The sequence below is a fragment of the Rhinopithecus bieti genome, unplaced genomic scaffold (assembly GCF_001698545.2).
Source record: "Rhinopithecus bieti isolate Rb0 unplaced genomic scaffold, ASM169854v2 scaffold_4129, whole genome shotgun sequence".
NCBI classification, from domain to species: Eukaryota; Metazoa; Chordata; class Mammalia; order Primates; family Cercopithecidae; genus Rhinopithecus; species Rhinopithecus bieti.
Window position 1 is genome coordinate 462,826 of NW_016804391.1, and position 15,674 is coordinate 478,499.

Genomic DNA, 15,674 nt, shown 5'->3' on the forward strand with positions numbered 1-15,674 from the left:
GCCATTTTTTTTTTTTTTTAAACAGTCTCGCTCTGTCACCCAGGCTGGAGTGCAGTGGCACAATCTCGGCTCATTGCAAGCTCTGCCTCCCAGATTCACACCATTCTCCTGCATCAACCTCCCAAGTAGCTGGGACTACAGGCACCCGCTGCCACGCCCAGCTAATTTTTTATATTTTTAGTAGAGACAGGGTTTCACCGTGTTAGCCAGGATGGTCTTGATCTCCTGACCTCATGATCCGCCCACCTCAGCCTCCCAAAGTGCTGGGATTACAGGCGTGAGCCACTGCGACTGTTTTTTTTTTTTTGAGACTAAGCCTCACTCTGTCGCCCAGGCTGGAGTGCAGTGGCATGATCTTGGCTCACTGCAACCTCCTCCTCCCCAGTTCAAGCGATTCTTGTGCCTCAGCTTCCCGAGTAGCTGGGATTACAGGCACGCACCACTACGCCTGGCTAATTTAGAATTGAAATAATTTACGTACAGTATCTTAGTATAGGACCTGATATTATAAGCAATGAGTGGCAGCCATTCTTATTTAATCAGTCCTAACAAAGTTCATAAAAGTGAGGCTGTGTTTGCTTAGCTTTTTCCCTAGTACCTGGATAGCCCCAGCCCCCATGACACACAATAGGGGCCAAATGAATGTGTTGTGAAAAAATGAAATCCAAAAAACAAAAAAGAACATGCTGGGATTCCTTGACAGGGTCGTGAAGCAAACTGAATGTGAATGCACAGATGGCAATGTGCGGGACAGCCATTCCAAGCAGAATGTGCAAAGACTCAGAATCCAAAGGGAATGCCAAGTGCCAGGGCTAGTCTCAGGAGAAACTGGCTCAGAAGAGACAACTCTCAGGGAGGGCTAAAGTGGGAAAGAGGCTAGAAAGGGACCAGGTGATGGAAGGCTCTGAAGGCCAAGCCCAGGAGTTTTTCTGCCTGTCTGGCAGGCAGCAGGGCCTCTGGAGTTTCTTGGGCAAAGAGTGTCTGCTTCCTGGGTAAGGTGGCTTATGAAGAATCCCTGACAACTGTGTGGAGACATGTCGTGAGGGATGGCAGGGAGCATAGTGAACGAGGTTTGTTGTTTGGAATCAGGGTCCCTGGGGTCCACCCAAGTTGGATTGTTTACTATCTGTGTGACTTTAAGAGTCACTTCACCTTTCTCCTCTGTAAAGTGGGGATAGCAACAGTGACAGTCGATCTGGCCTGCTCACTTCTCAGCCTCACTGTGAGAGTCAAGTAATATGATTTACAGGAAAGTGCAAATGAGAGTTGTGGCTGATATCTGCTGGGAGAGAACCTGGAGGATGCATCCTCCCATTCTCTATCACAGAGTTGGGGAGGGAGGCACCCTAGCCCTCCAGGGGTTTCCTTTGTCCAACCCAGCCTCCTCCAAGATGCAGGCATTGTCAAACCTGCCGACTTCAGTCAGGAAACGCTGTCCAGGTCCCCTTCTTTCCCGCCTCGCTCCCCGGCTGGCGCTAACGCCCACCTCCCAACAGCGCCACCCGCTGGCGGATATCCTGCACCGCGGCTGTCCGCTCCTGCGCCGCTGGCTGCGCCGGCGCTGCGTGGTGTGCCAGGCACCCGAGACGCCCGACTCCTACGTGTGCCGGACGCTGGACTGTGAGGCCGTGTACTGCTGGTCGTGCTGGGACGACATGCGGCAGCGGTGCCCGGTCTGCACGCCCCGCGAGGAGCTCTCCTCCTCCGCCTTTAGTGACAGCAACGACGACACTGCCTATGCGTGGTGAAGAGGCGTCCTGCTCGCTCTTCCGCACCGTCCTTCCCGGTTAATAAAATGCCCTGTATGCTTCACGTGGGTCGGGCCTGGGGTGAGCCGCGCGCTGCCTCGCCTGCAGTCGGGAGAGCCTGTCCGCCCGACCTCTCCAGAGCCATGCCGCGCACAGCGGGCAGAGCCGCGAAGCTACTAGGGAGGGGTCCAGACCTGGGGCCTGGTGAAGGCGTGCCGCCCAAGCCGGTCGAACCGAACCCTGGTTCCCATCCCGCACAGTTGCGGGAAGGCTGCAGCGCCGAGCAGCGCGAGCAGCGCCGGCGTAGTGGGCGGGGTCCCAGCTCCCTAGGCACCCGGCGCGCAATGGGGATGGCCTTGCCGAGGGCGGAGCTTGGCTTGGGGCCAAGTGGGAGGGGGCGGGCCGGGGCGGGGCCTGGTGGCTGCGCGGAGCTGTTGGGTGCTCCGAGGCGACCCGGCCGCCGGCCGCTCCTCCGTGCGCTGTTCCGCACTTGCTGCCCTCGCCCGGCCCCAGGCGCCGCTGCCATGCGGCTGGCGCTGCTCTGGGCCCTGGGGCTCCTGGGCGCGGGCAGCCCTCTGCCTTCCTGGCCGCTCCCAAATATAGGTGAGTCCTCGGCCTGTAGTGGGTCAGGGAGCGGACTGGGAGGGAGGTGCAGGAAAGTCGGAAGGCATTAGGGTAATGGGGCCGGACGGAGACCCTGGGAGAGCCCAGCCGGAGCGCGGCCCGACCTGGTCCGTTGTCCTGGGCCTAGGGCCCGGTGACTTGGCGATGGAGTGGAGAGGGGAGGAGAGGGGATGCCGGCGCCCCCTTCCTCCTGCCTGGTCATCCTCTGCGCGGTCCCTGCGGACACTTTCAGGCTCAGGTACCAGGTACCGAGGGGCCTGTCCAGCGCCACTTCAAGATCGTGGTGAGAGGGTAGCTGCTCCCCAGGACTGGCATCTTCGCTGCTCTGGGGCCTAGCTTACCGTTCCACCCTGTGCCAGGGCGCTGAGCGGGCATGGCTTGTAGGGTTTAGTGAAGAGGATTCTCTCTAGCCTGTATTCCAGGCCTGGGGCCGCCAGGCACTCCTCACCCTGGTGCTGTTGCCCCCAGTGCCTGGCCGAGCGGGAGGGGCCCGAGAGGAGCCAGGAGAAGGGAGAATTGGCCAGGAAAGAGGCTGGGACACCAACTCCTCCTTGGAACTTTCACTTCCCGCTGCTGTCTTGGGCCGGGACCGAGAGGGCAGGCGCGGGTGGAGTGTCCGGAGGAGAGAGGGCCATTGTGTGTTGGGGGGTTGGGGGGGTGCTCGGGGAGGAAGCAGAGGCTGTAGGCAGCGGGTGTGCCTGACTGGGCATGAGGGTGTTTAGGGAGGTGGGGTGTTTGCACTGCTCACCCAGAAATGGGCGTTTCTGGCATCTCCGATGTGAGCGAAGGGGAGGGTGAGCGGGCACCCGGCCACAAGGCTTAGCTCAGTCTCGAGAGGGGGCGTTCCTGAAGTGGGGGGAGAGTGATTGGGAGGGAGTGGGAACAGAGGAGGGTCCCTGTGAGAACCTGGGATTGGCCGGAAGGGGACAAGGAGGGCCCTCAGCAAGCCGAAAGTCTTTCTTGAGGACTTGTGAATGGGTGGGTGGAAAGCCATAAATTAGAGAGACACCCCCTCCTTCCAGTATTCTCCTTTAAGTCTCAGCATGCAATGCGGAAGCCCCTCAGGTGCCTAAGGACCTTGATCGGCTGGGAACTGGTGGGTCTGAGGGCACCTGCCACCCCCAGCCGTGCTGTCGATTTCCTCAGTACTGTCTTCGGGTGTCCTGGGACCTGCAGGTGGCACCGAGGAGCAGCAGGCAATGTCAGAGAAGGCCCCGAGGGGGCCCTTGGAGCCCCAGGTCCTTCAGGACGATCTCCCGATTAGCCTCAAAAAGGTGCTTCAGGTGAACTCCCACTCCCCTCTAATAAATAAACGAATCCACACGCCCCTGCATAGTCAGGTGTCTCAAGGCCAAAGCTTGGCTGAGGAGCTGGTGGGTAGAGCTCGATGTAGTGGGTCTATCCCAGGCCCAGCTGCCTCTCCCACCACACCCCAGCACCTGGCTTCACTTATCTCCCTCTCCCTCTCCACCCACATCTGTCTGCCTCAGCCCCACCCAACCCATCCATCTCCACTGGGGAAATTGTGAAGCCAAACTTGCTTTCTTCATCTCATGTTGTTGGTTTTTTCAGTGGGGGGATTTGGAAAGAGTCAGGACCTTACCAAACCACCCCCCCACCCCATTCTAAAGCTGAGTCAGAGGAAGGGCTGGGGCTTGTGCTGGGTCCTACACGGTGCTTCCTCTCTGGGCAGGAAGCCGAGAAGGGGCGGCTCAGATACCTTCCGTGACCTCCCCACACAACCCCCCAGAACAATGCCGCACGCCAGGCAGGGCTTCCTGGCCCCTCCCCTGGAATCCCCCCACCAGTGATCTAATCGCTGGTGCTCTTCTGAGGGCCTTAGGTTTTCTGGTTAGAGAGGCTGGGAGTTGTGGGCAGGTCTAGGGAGGTGACCTGCCCTCTGGTGCCCACAGACCAGTCTGCCTGAGCCCCTGAGGATCAAGTTGGAGCTGGATGGTGACAGTCATATCCTGGAGCTGCTACAGAATAGGTAATAGTGATGGTGGCAACAACAGTGACCACATGGCCAACAACTTGTATAGCATTTATTATGTGCCAGGTACTAAGTGCTTGTGCTCATTTAATCCTCATAACAACCCTGTAAGGGAGATACTATCATGTATTATTGTCCTCATTTTATACATGAGGAAGTCAAGGCACAGAGAGATTAAATAACTTGCCCCAGGTGACACAGCTAGTATGTGGTGAAAACCAGATTGGAATTCAAATAAACTAACAGAGTCAGTGGCCCACCCAGTATACTTTGCTGCCCTGGTGTCAGGGAGTGGAAAAGTTGGCTGGGGGGTGTTGCCTGGTCCCCAGCCCCACCACCACCTTCAGGCCTCTGCTTGTCAATGCACAACCTGGGAAGTGGCTTGAGCACTGCCTTCTTTTCCTTCACTCCACAGGGAGTTGGTCCCAGGCCGCCCAATCCTGGTGTGGTACCAGCCCGATGGCACTCGGGTGGTCAGTGAGGGACACACTCTGGTGAGTGAGGCCCTCTTGTGCCGTTTTTGGCTTAGGGGAAAGAGGAAGGGGGTAACTGGAAGGTGAGAAGACACTGCATATTTTTACTGTCAAGCTAGACTCCTCGGTTCCAGTCCTGGTCTGCTCTCTGAGACAACACTAATGTTGTTCCTGTGCTGCAGGAGAACTGCTGCTACCAGGGAAGAGTGCAGGGATATGCAGGCTCCTGGGTGTCCATCTGCACCTGCTCTGGGCTCAGGTATACTGGGCGGATTTGATGACAGTAGAGAAAGTAAGGAGACCCAGGCATGGAGCTGAAATGTTTTCTGACTTCCTTTCTTTTTTCTTAGAGGCTTGGTGGTCCTGTCCCCAGAGAGAAGCTATACCCTGGAGCAGGGGCCTGGGGACGTTCAAGGTCCTCCCATTATTTCCCGAATCCAAGATCTCCACCTGCCAGGCCACACCTGTGTCCTGAGCTGGCGGGAACCTGTACACACTCAGACTCCACCAAAGCACCCCCTGGGACAGCGCCACATTCGCCGGGTGAGGATGAATGGCAGGGGAGTGGGCTTCGGTTGTCTTTAGGGCTGACCCCCAGACACTCAGAACTATGTGTTCACAGTAACAACAGCTCCTGCGAATGGAGCACTTTCCACATGTTGGGAACTTTGTGAACATTAGCCCGTGTACTCCTCCCATACCTAGGAGGTACGTGCTATCAATAGCTCTATTTTAAAATGAAGAAACCTTACAAAAAGTATTCAGGCATGGTGGCATGCGCCTGTAGTTCCAGCCACTCAGGAGGCCGAAGTGGAAGAATCGCTTGAGCCCAGAAGGCGGAGGTTGCAGTGAGTCGAAATCGAGCCACTACACACCAGCCTGGGTGACGGAGTGAGACCTCATCTCAAAAAATAAAATAAAATGAAAATGAAATGAAATAAAATAAAATAAAATCTAGCTGAGACAGGTTAGGTGGTTTGCCTGAGGCCATACAACTAATAAATGGCCTATCCATATTAGTTGTATTTGGCTCAAACTCTTCATCTGTCTTATGATCCCATTTGCAGAGAGCTCTCACTTGGTTATAGATAATACACAGTTACCAGTGATAAAGCAATATAAACCCAATTTCCTAATTTGTAAAATGAAGATAATAAAACTACTTGCTGCAGAGAGTTGCTGGGAAGATTAAATGAGTCACTATAGATGTGAAGTGCTTAAAACTGTGCCAGGCATATGGTAAGTGACAAGAGTTGATATTGGGATTTTTTCAAATTATTATTATTATTATTATTATTATTTTGAGACGGAGTCTCGCTCTGCTGTCGCCCAGGCCTTGGAGTGCAAAGTGGCCCGGATCTCAGCTCAAAACTGCAAAGCTCCACCCCGGTTTTAACGCCAATTCTCCCTGCCTTCAAAAGCCTCCCAATAGCTGGGGGGAACTTACAGGCGCCCGCCAACCCCTCCGCCCCGGCTTTTGTAACGTTTTTTTGTAATTTTTTTAAAGTAAAGAGAACGGGGTTTTCCCACCGTATTCAGCCAGGAAATTGGTCCTTCGATCTTTCCTGACCTCAAAATGCCTCCCGCCCCATCTCGCCCCCCCAAAAAGTGCTGGAATTTTTACAGCCCTTGGAAAAACCCACCCGCGCCCAGCCCATCAAAATTATATTTATTAATTATTTAATAAATATTTATTATCTTAATTATTATAATTTTTGTTGGAGACAGAGTCTTCTCTCTTGTCAACCCAGGCTTTTGAAAAGTTTTGCAAGTGGTAAAAAACGATCTTCGCCTTGTTCACCTGCAAAAGCTTTCCCGCCTTCCCCCAGGTTTCACGCCCATTTCTTCCCTGCCTCAAGCCTCCCGAGTAGCTTGGACTTTACAGGCGGCCCGCTTAAACCTTTTAAACGGGCTAATTTTTTGTATTTTTTAGTAGAGACAGGGTTTCACCATGCTAGCCAGGATAGTCTGGCTCTCCTGACCTCGTGATCCGCCCACCTCGGCCTCCCAAAGTGCTGGGATTACAGGCCTGAGCCACCATGCCTGGCTAAATTATTATTTTTTAAAAATTTGAAAAAAAACCACTGAGTTTGGAGCCAGAAAAGCAGGGGTCTACTCCGACCTTCATTATCTACTTCCTGGTCCTCCTTGGCAAGTTCCTGGGCCCTCTGGCCCTCAGTGGCTCATCTGTAAAATGGGCTCTTCACCCTCCTGTTTCACCCACAGAGTAGGAGTGGCTGCCTCTTGGTCAGCCCTGCACAGCTATTGGCTGCGAGCGGCAGGTTTGCCTGATACTTCTTTTTGTCCATAGTGGAGGCGGGATGTGGTAACAGAGACCAAGACTGTGGAGCTGGTGATTGTGGCTGATCACTCTGAGGTGAGCCAGCTGGCCCCTGCGCATCCTCCTCCCCCCACACTGCCCTGCCGCCTTTCATGTCACCTCTCTTGGCCTACAGGTCCAGAAATACCGGGATTTCCAGCACCTGCTGAACCGCACACTGGAAGTGGCCCTCTTGCTGGACACAGTGAGTGCTGGACAGGGCAGCCCCCACCCCAGGCCCCTGACCATGACAGCCCCTCTTCTGAGCCCCAGCTCTCTTTCAGTTCTTCCGGCCTCTGAATGTACGAGTGGCACTAGTGGGCCTGGAGGCCTGGACCCAGCGTGACCTGGTGGAAATCAGCCCAAACCCGGCTGTCACCCTCGAAAACTTTCTCCACTGGCGCAGGGCACATTTGCTGCCTCGATTGCCTCACGACAGTGCCCAGCTGGTGACGTAAGGCCCAGACCCAGCCAGAGAGGCCAGTCCTGTCCTGGCCAAATTCACACCCCTTCAGCACCCTACCTCAGCCCCTGAAGCTCTGACCACCGTGGCTTCTGCCCTGAACTTTGGCCTCTCTGTCCCACAGTGGTACTTCATTCTCTGGGCCTATGGTGGGCATGGCCATTCAGAACTCCATCTGTTCTCCTGACTTCTCAGGAGGTGTGAACATGGTGAGTTATTTCCAGGTCTCCTCCTCATTCCCAATTCAGTTCCTCCCAAGTGTGGTAGCATTTATTCACTGAAATCCCTCTACAAAGTTGCCCAACCCCAAAGCTATGGGTATAGAGGGTGGAGGTGAGTGATGTGGCCTTTGCAGTCAGGGAGCCCTCGCTTGTGGTCAGCTCGTCACAGTGTACACAGTCATCCCCTGTGCAGTCTTCCCATTTCTTGGAGGAGGGTAGAAGGCAGCTGAGGCCCAAAGAACAGAGGTGATCTCCAAGGGCCCACAGTGAGGGAGGGGGACAGAGCTAAGCTAGAGCCCAGGTTTCTGCCATCCAGGCCTGGGTTCTCCTACTTTAGAAGCAATTCAGGAGGGAAGCAGTGCCTGCTGAGTGCCCTTGAGGTCAGACATGGAGGGAACAGAAGCAGAGAGGGTGATCTGGGCATTGTGGTGGAGGCAGGCTGGGACTGGACCTGCGGTATCCCTCCCCAATGACAGGACCACTCCACCAGCATCCTGGGAGTCGCCTCCTCCATAGCCCATGAGTTGGGCCACAGCCTGGGCCTGGACCATGATTTGCCTGGGAATAGCTGCCCCTGTCCAGGTCCAGCCCCAGCCAAGACCTGCATCATGGAGGCCTCCACAGAGTGAGTAGCTGCAGGATGGAGAGAGCGGAGGGGCAAGGGGCAGGGAGAGGCCCCCAGCCCCAACCTTCCTTGCCACCCTCCCCAGCTTCCTGCCAGGCCTGAACTTCAGCAACTGCAGCCGACAGGCCCTGGAGAAAGCCCTCCTGGATGGAATGGGCAGCTGCCTCTTTGAACGGCTGCCTAGCCTGCCTCCTATGGCTGCTTTCTGTGGAAATATGTTTGTGGAGCTGGGCGAGCAGTGTGACTGTGGCTTCCCAGATGTGAGCCCCTTTCCCAAAGCCTCGCCCCACTCACTTCTGTGCCTTCACCCTGGCTCATTAGCCCTCTCCCAGCCTCCTGAGCTCCTCTCGGGTTCTGACGGGACTTCCCACCCCTCTCCTACTTGCCATGTCTGTGGGGACAGCACATGGATTGTTCGTCTCTAGCCCTTGCTTGCTGTGTAGTTCTGGGCATCCTTCTGGTTTTGGCCTGTGGGAGGAGGAGGGCTTGGAGGGAGGCTCACAGGCCCCACCTGCTCTGATGCCTGGCCCCCGTGCTCCTGCCCACAGGACTGCGCCGATCCCTGCTGTGATTCCTCAACCTGCCAGGCTGAGGCCAGGGAGCACAGTGTGCATCCGAACGGACCCTGTTGTCAAAATTGCCAGGTGGTAGAGACTAGACTGGCCACCCAGAGCTCACCTGCGGGCAAGGTGGAAAGCGGTCATTCTGACCCCCTAGCTGGATTTGCCCAGTGCCCACACTGATGCTCATCCACCCTCGACAGCTACGTCCATCTGGCTGGCAGTGTCGTCCTACCAGAGGGGATTGTGACTTGCCTGAATTCTGCCCAGGAGACAGCTCCCAGTGTCCCCCTGATATCAGCCTAGGGGACGGCGAGCCCTGCGCTGGTGGGCAAGCTGTGTGCATGCATGGGCGTTGTGCCTCCTATGCCCAGCAGTGCCAGTCACTTTGGGGGCCTGGAGCCCAGCCCGCTGCGCCACTTTGCCTCCAGACAGCCAATACCCGGGGAAATGCCTTTGGGAGCTGTGGGCGCAACCCCAGTGGTGGCTACGTGTCCTGTACCCCTAGGTAAGTGAGGAAACCTGGCTCCTCCTTTGGGTTTCTGGGAGTCTTGGCCCTGCTTCTACTAACCTGTGTGCCCTTCCCCCTCTCCCCCAGAGATGCCATTTGTGGGCAACTCCAGTGCCAGACAGGTAGGACCCAGCCTCTGCTGGGCTCTATCCAGGATCTACTCTGGGAGACAATAGATGTAAATGGGACTGAGCTGAACTGCAGCTGGGTGCACCTGGACCTGGGCAGTGATGTGGCCCAGCCCCTCCTGACTCTGCCTGGCACAGCCTGTGGCCCTGGCCTGGTGAGCAGCCTGGGTGGGCAAGACCAGGTGTGAGAAGGGACATTTGAACCACAGTGATGTGCCCAGACTTCACCGTTTACCAATGTCAAAGGCAGGGACTCCAAGGGAAGTCAGTTTCTTACTTCAGATGGAGCAAAGTCCTATCAACCCACTACGCGCCGGGTGTGACCTCAACCTTTTTGGCCTCCCAGTCCCATTAAAACTCTGTAGGAATCTGATCCAGGCTTTTCTCTCCCTGGGTCAGGTGTGCATAGACCATCGATGCCAGCGTGTGGATCTCCTGGGGGCACAGGAATGTCGAAGCAAATGCCATGGACATGGGGTGAGCTGGGATGGGGGAAGTGGAAGGGGAGCAGAGAGCCTCTAGAGAGGAAAAGGATGCTGGGCTTTGGAAACAGATATATCTGGGTTCTAATCCTTGCTCTACTACTTCCTAGTTGTGTGACCTCAGGCTGGTTACTAACTTTGCTGAGCTCAGTTTCCCCACCTATCAAATGGTTATAATAATAGTATCCCCATCCAGGGCACATGAGGTGAGTATGAAAGCATCTAGCACAGGCTGGGCACGGTGGCTCATGCCTATAATCACAGTTTTGTTTGTTTGTTTGTTTTGTTTTGAGACAGAGTCTCGCTCTGTTGCCTAGGCTGGAGTGCACTGGCGCGATCTCAGCTCACTGCAACCTCTGCCTCCCAGACTCAATTGTTTCTCCTGCCTCAGCCTCCCTACTAGCTGGGATTACAGGCACCCGCCACCACACCCAGCTAATTTTTTATTTTCTTTTTTTGTTTTTGTCTCTGTCGCCCAGGCTGGAGTGCAGTGGTGCGATCTCGGCTCACTGGAAGCTCCGCCTCCCAGGTTCACGCCATTCTCCTGCCTCAGCCTCCTGAGTAGCTGGGACTACAGGCGCCCGCCACCGCGCCCTGCTAATTTTTTGTATTTTAGTAGAGACGGGGTTTCACCGTGGTCTCGATCTCCTGACCTTGTGATCCGCCCGCCTCGGCCTCCCAAAGTGCTGGGATTACAGGCGTGAGCCACCGCGCCCGGCCTTAATTTTTTATTTTCAGTAGAGATGGGTTTCACCATGTTGGCCAGGCTAGTCTCAAACTTCTGACCTCAAGTGATCTGCCCGCCTTGGTCTCCCAAAGTGCTGAGATTACAGGGGTGAGCCACTGCACCCAGCCAAATCACAGTACTTTGGGAGGCCAAGGCAGGAGGATCACTTGAGGCCAGGAGTTCAAAACCAGCCTGGTCAACATAGTGAGACCTCGTCTCTATCAAGGAAAAATTTAAAAATTAGGCCTGCTGGTGCACACCTGTGCTCCCAGCTACTTGGGAGGCCAAGGCAGGAGGATTGCTTCAGCCCAGGAGTTCGGGGCTGCAGTGAGCCATAATTGCACCACTGCACTCCAGCCTGGGCAACAGAGTGAGACTCCATCTTACTTGCTGTCTAAAATAAAACAAAACAAAACAAACACAAAGAAAGCAAGCATGTACCACAGTGCCCAGCACACAGAAGGTGTTCAGTAAGTGTTAGTTTGATCTAATTTGCTCTGGTGTGGATAAAGACCCTCCAGGCTCTCTCTACACATCATACCCAGCACAACCCCTAGTTGTAGAAATGTGAGATCTTGAAAAGCTAGAGACAAGGAAATAGTTCCAGAGTGCAGTGTTCCTCATTGCTCACCTTACACCTCCTAGGTCTGTGACAGCAACAGGCACTGCTACTGTGAGGAGGGCTGGGCACCTCCTGACTGCACCACTCAGCTCAAAGGTGGCATGGGGTTGGGGGACAGGGGCGGCTGGGAGGGCAAAGTGGCTCATGCTTTATCTTTCCCCCTCGGCCCTCTCTTTCTGACCCCCGTTTTCTGCTGGTTCCCTGAGTCTGCCCCTTGACCCCTTCACTCTCCCTGATCACTTGACTTCACTCCCTGCCCCCTGCGCCTTCATGGCTCTAGAGTTCTTAGCCCTGCCCTCCTTTAAACCTGACTTCCGCTCACAGCAACCAGCTCCCTGACCACAGGGCTGCTCCTCAGCCTCCTGGTGTTATTGGTCCTGGTGGTGCTTGGTGCCAGCTACTGGTACCGTGCCCGCCTGCACCAGCGACTCTGCCAGCTCAAGGGACCCACCTGCCAGTACAGGTATGAGCATCACCTCCCTGCTACCACTTCCTTTAACTGGGGACAATGCTGAAGGCTGCCTCACCTCTGCAGCCCCTGCAACCTGGTTCTGAGCCCCAAGCCCCTTGGACCTTAAACTTGCTGACTGCCATACCCCACACCTCCCTTCCCTATATGCACCCACAGCATTTTACCTCACAGCTGTGCCCCTGTGGGGTGGCTGGAGTGCTAGGGCCATTTCTCCCCAGGAGCTCCTGTGCTGGATAAGTGGGGTCTTCCCTCAAGCTAATAAATAACGCCCCCCACTGGCCCCACCACAATTTTACCTATACTACACATAAGTGCCTGCAAAGAAAGGGTTAACCCCACTCAAGGATGGCATAAGGTAGAGAACAGGGTCTGAGGCTGGGCCCTCTCCCTTCTTGCCTTTCCGCATGCATAGGGCAGCCCAGTCTGGTCCCCCTGAACGGCCAGGACCTCCGCAGAGGGCCCTGCTGGCACGAGGCACTAAGGTGAGTCCCAGTTGCCAGAGGAAAGGGACTCCACCTTGGCCGGGCATCCAGCTTGGACCCTGGGGGGTGCACATTAAAGGCTCCAGACTCAGAGAAAGGCTAGCACTGCCCAAGAGTCAGTCAGAGGAGTCAGGGCCAGCCCTGCCCTGCCCTCCCCTCCCCTGGCTACAGGCAGAGAAGCTGAGTCCAGAAGAGTGGGGAGGGCAGCCAGCTGGAGCAGGGGCTGCTGGGCTCCATCCACTGGCCAAGAGGTGGCTTTGAGAGGTGGGTCTATCTGTGCCCCCAGCAGTGACCCCAGGAGGGCACAAGGGCAGTGGTGCTCAGAATGGCCTTCCGTGGGCCCAGGTCACCATGTTAGAAGGGCTGGTGAGCACCCCCGCCCTGAGCCCTCTGCTTGGATGATGGGAGTGTGTGCACACCTCCTCCCCACTTGCTCCCCACCTGCATGCACCTACATAACTGCATGCACAGCACCCACTGCCCTGGGCCCCTGCCAGCTCTCCCTGGGCACTGATCCTTCTCTGCCCACTCTGTCTCTCTGCTTCCTCTTCCCCCTCTGTGCCCATCTGCCCCTCCTGCCCTCTCAGCAGGCTAGTGCTCTCGGCTTCCCGGCCCCCCCTTCCAGGCCGCTGCCGCCTGACCCTGTGCCCAAGAGACTCCAGGTAAATCTGGGCCAGGGCCCGCCCTGAGCCAAGGCAGGTGGGAGGCTTGGTACCCAACTGCAGTTCTCATCCCTGCTCCCTGCCAGTGGTGCTCTTCATTAGGTGATCGGGGTGCCCCTCAGCCTTCAGACACTCTGAGCCCCAGAAGCAGCAAAGGGTGAGCCTCCTGCCTTGGTTTCTACCACCATCTGGTGGTCAGTGGCGGGACTGCAGTCGGCCAGGGACCCCGCGGTTGACCTACACCTTCCTCCCCTGAGACATCAACTGGCATGCCTCCAAACCCTCTGCGCATGCCCTCATTCTCTCCTGCCCCCTGGCTGACTTTGCATGTTGACTTGAACCCCTCTGGGGAATCTCTATGCATGTCCACAGCCCCTGGTTATGCTCTCACAGCCACTGCCCCTCTCTCTGTTCAGGCTGAGCTGGCTGACCGACCCAATCCCCCTACCCGCCCTCTGCCCGCTGACCCGATGGTGAGAAGCCCGAAGGTAACGGTGGGGGGAGAGAAGGGCACGGCCTCTCCCCCCATCTAGGGCTGTGGTGCTGGTAGCCATGACGGTGGTGGCCGTGGCGAGATGCCCCCTCAGTGCATGAGGGCACATATCCAGGTGGTGCCTTTAATAGTGACAGGTTTGTTTGCAGACAAGGGTGACCGATGGTGCTGCCCCCAAGCTGGTGTTCCCCAGCACCAGTGCGTTGGGGGTGGGCAACATGACACCCCCCCACCTAAGCCGGCCTCCTGCCTTCTCTCCCTCAGTCTCAGGGGCCAGCCAAGCCCCCACCCCCAAGGAAGCCACTGCCCGCCGACCCCCAGGGCCGGTGCCCATCCGGTGACCTGCCAGGCCCAGGAGCTGGAATCCCGCCCCTAGCGCTACCCTCCAGGTAGGAGGAGCCCTGGGGATGGGTGGGCAGGGCGAGTGACCTGGGGGAAGGGGGTCTCTGACCCTTTTTTCTCGGCTTCCCGCACTCCAGACCAGCACCACCGCCTCCGACAGTGTCCTCGCTCTACCTCTGACCTCTCTGGAGGTTCCGCTGCCTCCAAACCGGACTTAGGACTTCAAGAGGCGGGCGTGCCCTCTGGAGTCCCCTACCATGACTGAAGGCGCCAGAGGCTGGACGCGATGTCTTAAGGCTCCGGGCACCACCACGCGCTGTCAAGCAGCACTCTAGGGACCGGCGGCATAGCTGCAGCTGGGGTTTGGGGAGCGGCTGGGGGTTGGAAGGGGTTGAGGGAGGTACGCACAGCCTGTCTCTGCTCAGCTGCAATAAACGTGACATCTTGGGAGCGTTACGCAGTTTGTCTGCTTCTAGAAGCCGGGTCGCTCCTGCTGCGGTTCCAGGTCTGGCCGCCAGGAGACGCTGCTGCCTCAGATGAGGGCGGGCTGTGTGGGGCGGGAGTACCAGAATGAGTCGGCGTGTGTCCCGGGATGCTCGCGGCTTCCCTCTGCCCAGACTGGGGTGGCTTTCGGCGCAATCTGTCAAGCCATTGGACCTGCCGTCCTGACTCTGACCACTGGCTGGGAAAAGTGGATCTGGCTGGTGTTCTCAGAGCCCAGGAGCCAGGGCGGAGCGGGGCGGCGGCTGCTCCCACAATCCCAAGGCCGCGCACCTGCCTCCTCCCCCTCAGCCGCCGCCACCTGAGGGATCCGGAACAAAGGTGCTTTGTACAGGCCGCAACCACCTCATTACTTCGTCTTCGGGACTGGGGCCGCGTGGGCCCCCAGCCCGGATCGAAGGTGTGGAGCGGCAAGGGACAGACACCAATCCCAAAGTGAGCATCTAGTGCGCCACCTAAGGCTCTTTAGGGAAGGTGGTCCCAGAAGCTGTGCTGTCCCTTCCGCTTGCACTATCCCTAGATTTGCAAAGAAAACGGGGCAGTGTATGAAGGTGGTTGGATAGGCTAAGGTTATGTACCCTTATTTAAAATCTTCCAAACTTCTAATAAGGCAGTCTACCCAGGACTAAAGCAGACACGAAAGGGATGACCTCCCTAAAAATACTGCTGTTGGAATACGTCCTTCCTCCCCGCCCCCTCGCTGTGAGGTGCAGCCTCAGCGGAAGCTTTGGCGAACCCGGCGTGCGCTGCGGTGCACAGAGGGTTAACTGGAGTTGGCGCTGGATGGAGAGGAGGAGACGCGCTCCCATTGGCGGAAAGTTATCCAGGGCGGGGTCTGTGAATCTCCGCACCCCACCCCCCTTTCCACAACCCCCCTCTTCACTTTGTACCTTTTTCGCCTCGACTGTGAAGCGGGCCGGGACCTGCCAGGCCAGACCAAACCGGACCTCGGGGGCGATGCGGCTTCTGCCCCTGCTGCAGACTGTCCTCTGGGCCGCGTTTCTCGGCTCCCCTCTGCGCGGGGGCTCCAGCGTCCGCCACGTCGTCTACTGGAACTCCAGTAACCCCAGGTAGCCGGGCCGAACCGGGCGAGCGCCTAGCCAAGTCTGCGCGCTCCCGGGCTTTGCGCGCGCCCGCCACCCGCTCTGTGCGCGGCGCCGCCTGAAACTGGCCGCGCGTCAGGGCTCCTTTGTTTGAGCCGGCGGGGAAGGGGGAAGGGGGAAGG

At 57.1% G+C, this 15,674-nt stretch overlaps 3 protein-coding genes and 1 long non-coding RNA gene across 34 annotated transcripts in view; 3 read left to right on the top strand and 1 right to left on the bottom strand.

Annotated features, from left to right (window-relative positions):
* DCST1 (DC-STAMP domain containing 1) overlaps positions 1 to 1,810 on the top strand; it is a 21,681-nt gene extending 19,871 nt beyond the window's left edge. For 3 of the 4 annotated variants that reach the window (XM_017867761.1, XM_017867760.1, XM_017867762.1), the window contains one exon: positions 1,497 to 1,810. In XM_017867761.1, the coding sequence (XP_017723250.1) occupies positions 1,497 to 1,748 (252 nt within the window). In that variant the 3' untranslated portion in view covers positions 1,749 to 1,810. The remainder of the gene's footprint in view (positions 1 to 1,496) is intronic. The other variant, XR_001884609.1, reaches the window with a different exon arrangement.
* LOC108526827 (uncharacterized) overlaps positions 1 to 2,042 on the bottom strand; it is a 6,801-nt gene extending 4,759 nt beyond the window's left edge. The window contains exon 1 of the long non-coding RNA XR_001884610.1: positions 1,487 to 2,042. This is a non-coding gene — a long non-coding RNA (uncharacterized LOC108526827). The remainder of the gene's footprint in view (positions 1 to 1,486) is intronic.
* A 95-nt stretch (positions 2,043 to 2,137) lies between these two features.
* Positions 2,138 to 14,404, top strand: ADAM15 (ADAM metallopeptidase domain 15). Of its 27 annotated transcripts, none has more exons than XR_001884607.1 (24): positions 2,138 to 2,351; positions 3,498 to 3,655; positions 4,286 to 4,362; positions 4,781 to 4,859; positions 5,021 to 5,097; positions 5,189 to 5,381; positions 7,150 to 7,215; positions 7,295 to 7,363; positions 7,443 to 7,612; positions 7,746 to 7,830; positions 8,319 to 8,467; positions 8,553 to 8,727; positions 9,016 to 9,111; positions 9,231 to 9,535; positions 9,626 to 9,821; positions 10,066 to 10,143; positions 11,521 to 11,593; positions 11,822 to 11,960; positions 12,382 to 12,451; positions 13,039 to 13,113; positions 13,200 to 13,270; positions 13,530 to 13,601; positions 13,871 to 13,995; positions 14,086 to 14,404. XR_001884607.1 is itself a non-coding variant. In XM_017867735.1 (24 exons), the coding sequence occupies exons 1-23, from the start codon at positions 2,273 to 2,275 to the stop codon at positions 13,980 to 13,982; spliced, it is 2,649 nt and encodes an 882-aa protein (XP_017723224.1). In that variant the 5' UTR covers positions 2,138 to 2,272; the 3' UTR covers positions 13,983 to 13,995; positions 14,086 to 14,404. The 27 variants fall into 27 exon arrangements, 25 of the variants coding, with proteins under 25 accessions (XP_017723224.1, XP_017723232.1, XP_017723223.1 ...); XM_017867735.1 differs by having other exon boundaries at positions 13,530 to 13,586; XR_001884608.1 differs by lacking the exon at positions 14,086 to 14,404 and having other exon boundaries at positions 13,530 to 13,743; positions 13,871 to 13,962.
* Positions 14,405 to 14,511: 107 nt separating this feature from the next.
* EFNA4 (ephrin A4) overlaps positions 14,512 to 15,674 on the top strand; it is a 6,684-nt gene continuing 5,521 nt past the window's right edge. For both annotated transcript variants that reach the window (XM_017867775.1, XM_017867776.1), the window contains exon 1: positions 14,512 to 15,519. In XM_017867775.1, coding sequence (XP_017723264.1) covers positions 15,095 to 15,519 — 425 coding nt within the window. In that variant the 5' untranslated portion in view covers positions 14,512 to 15,094. The remainder of the gene's footprint in view (positions 15,520 to 15,674) is intronic.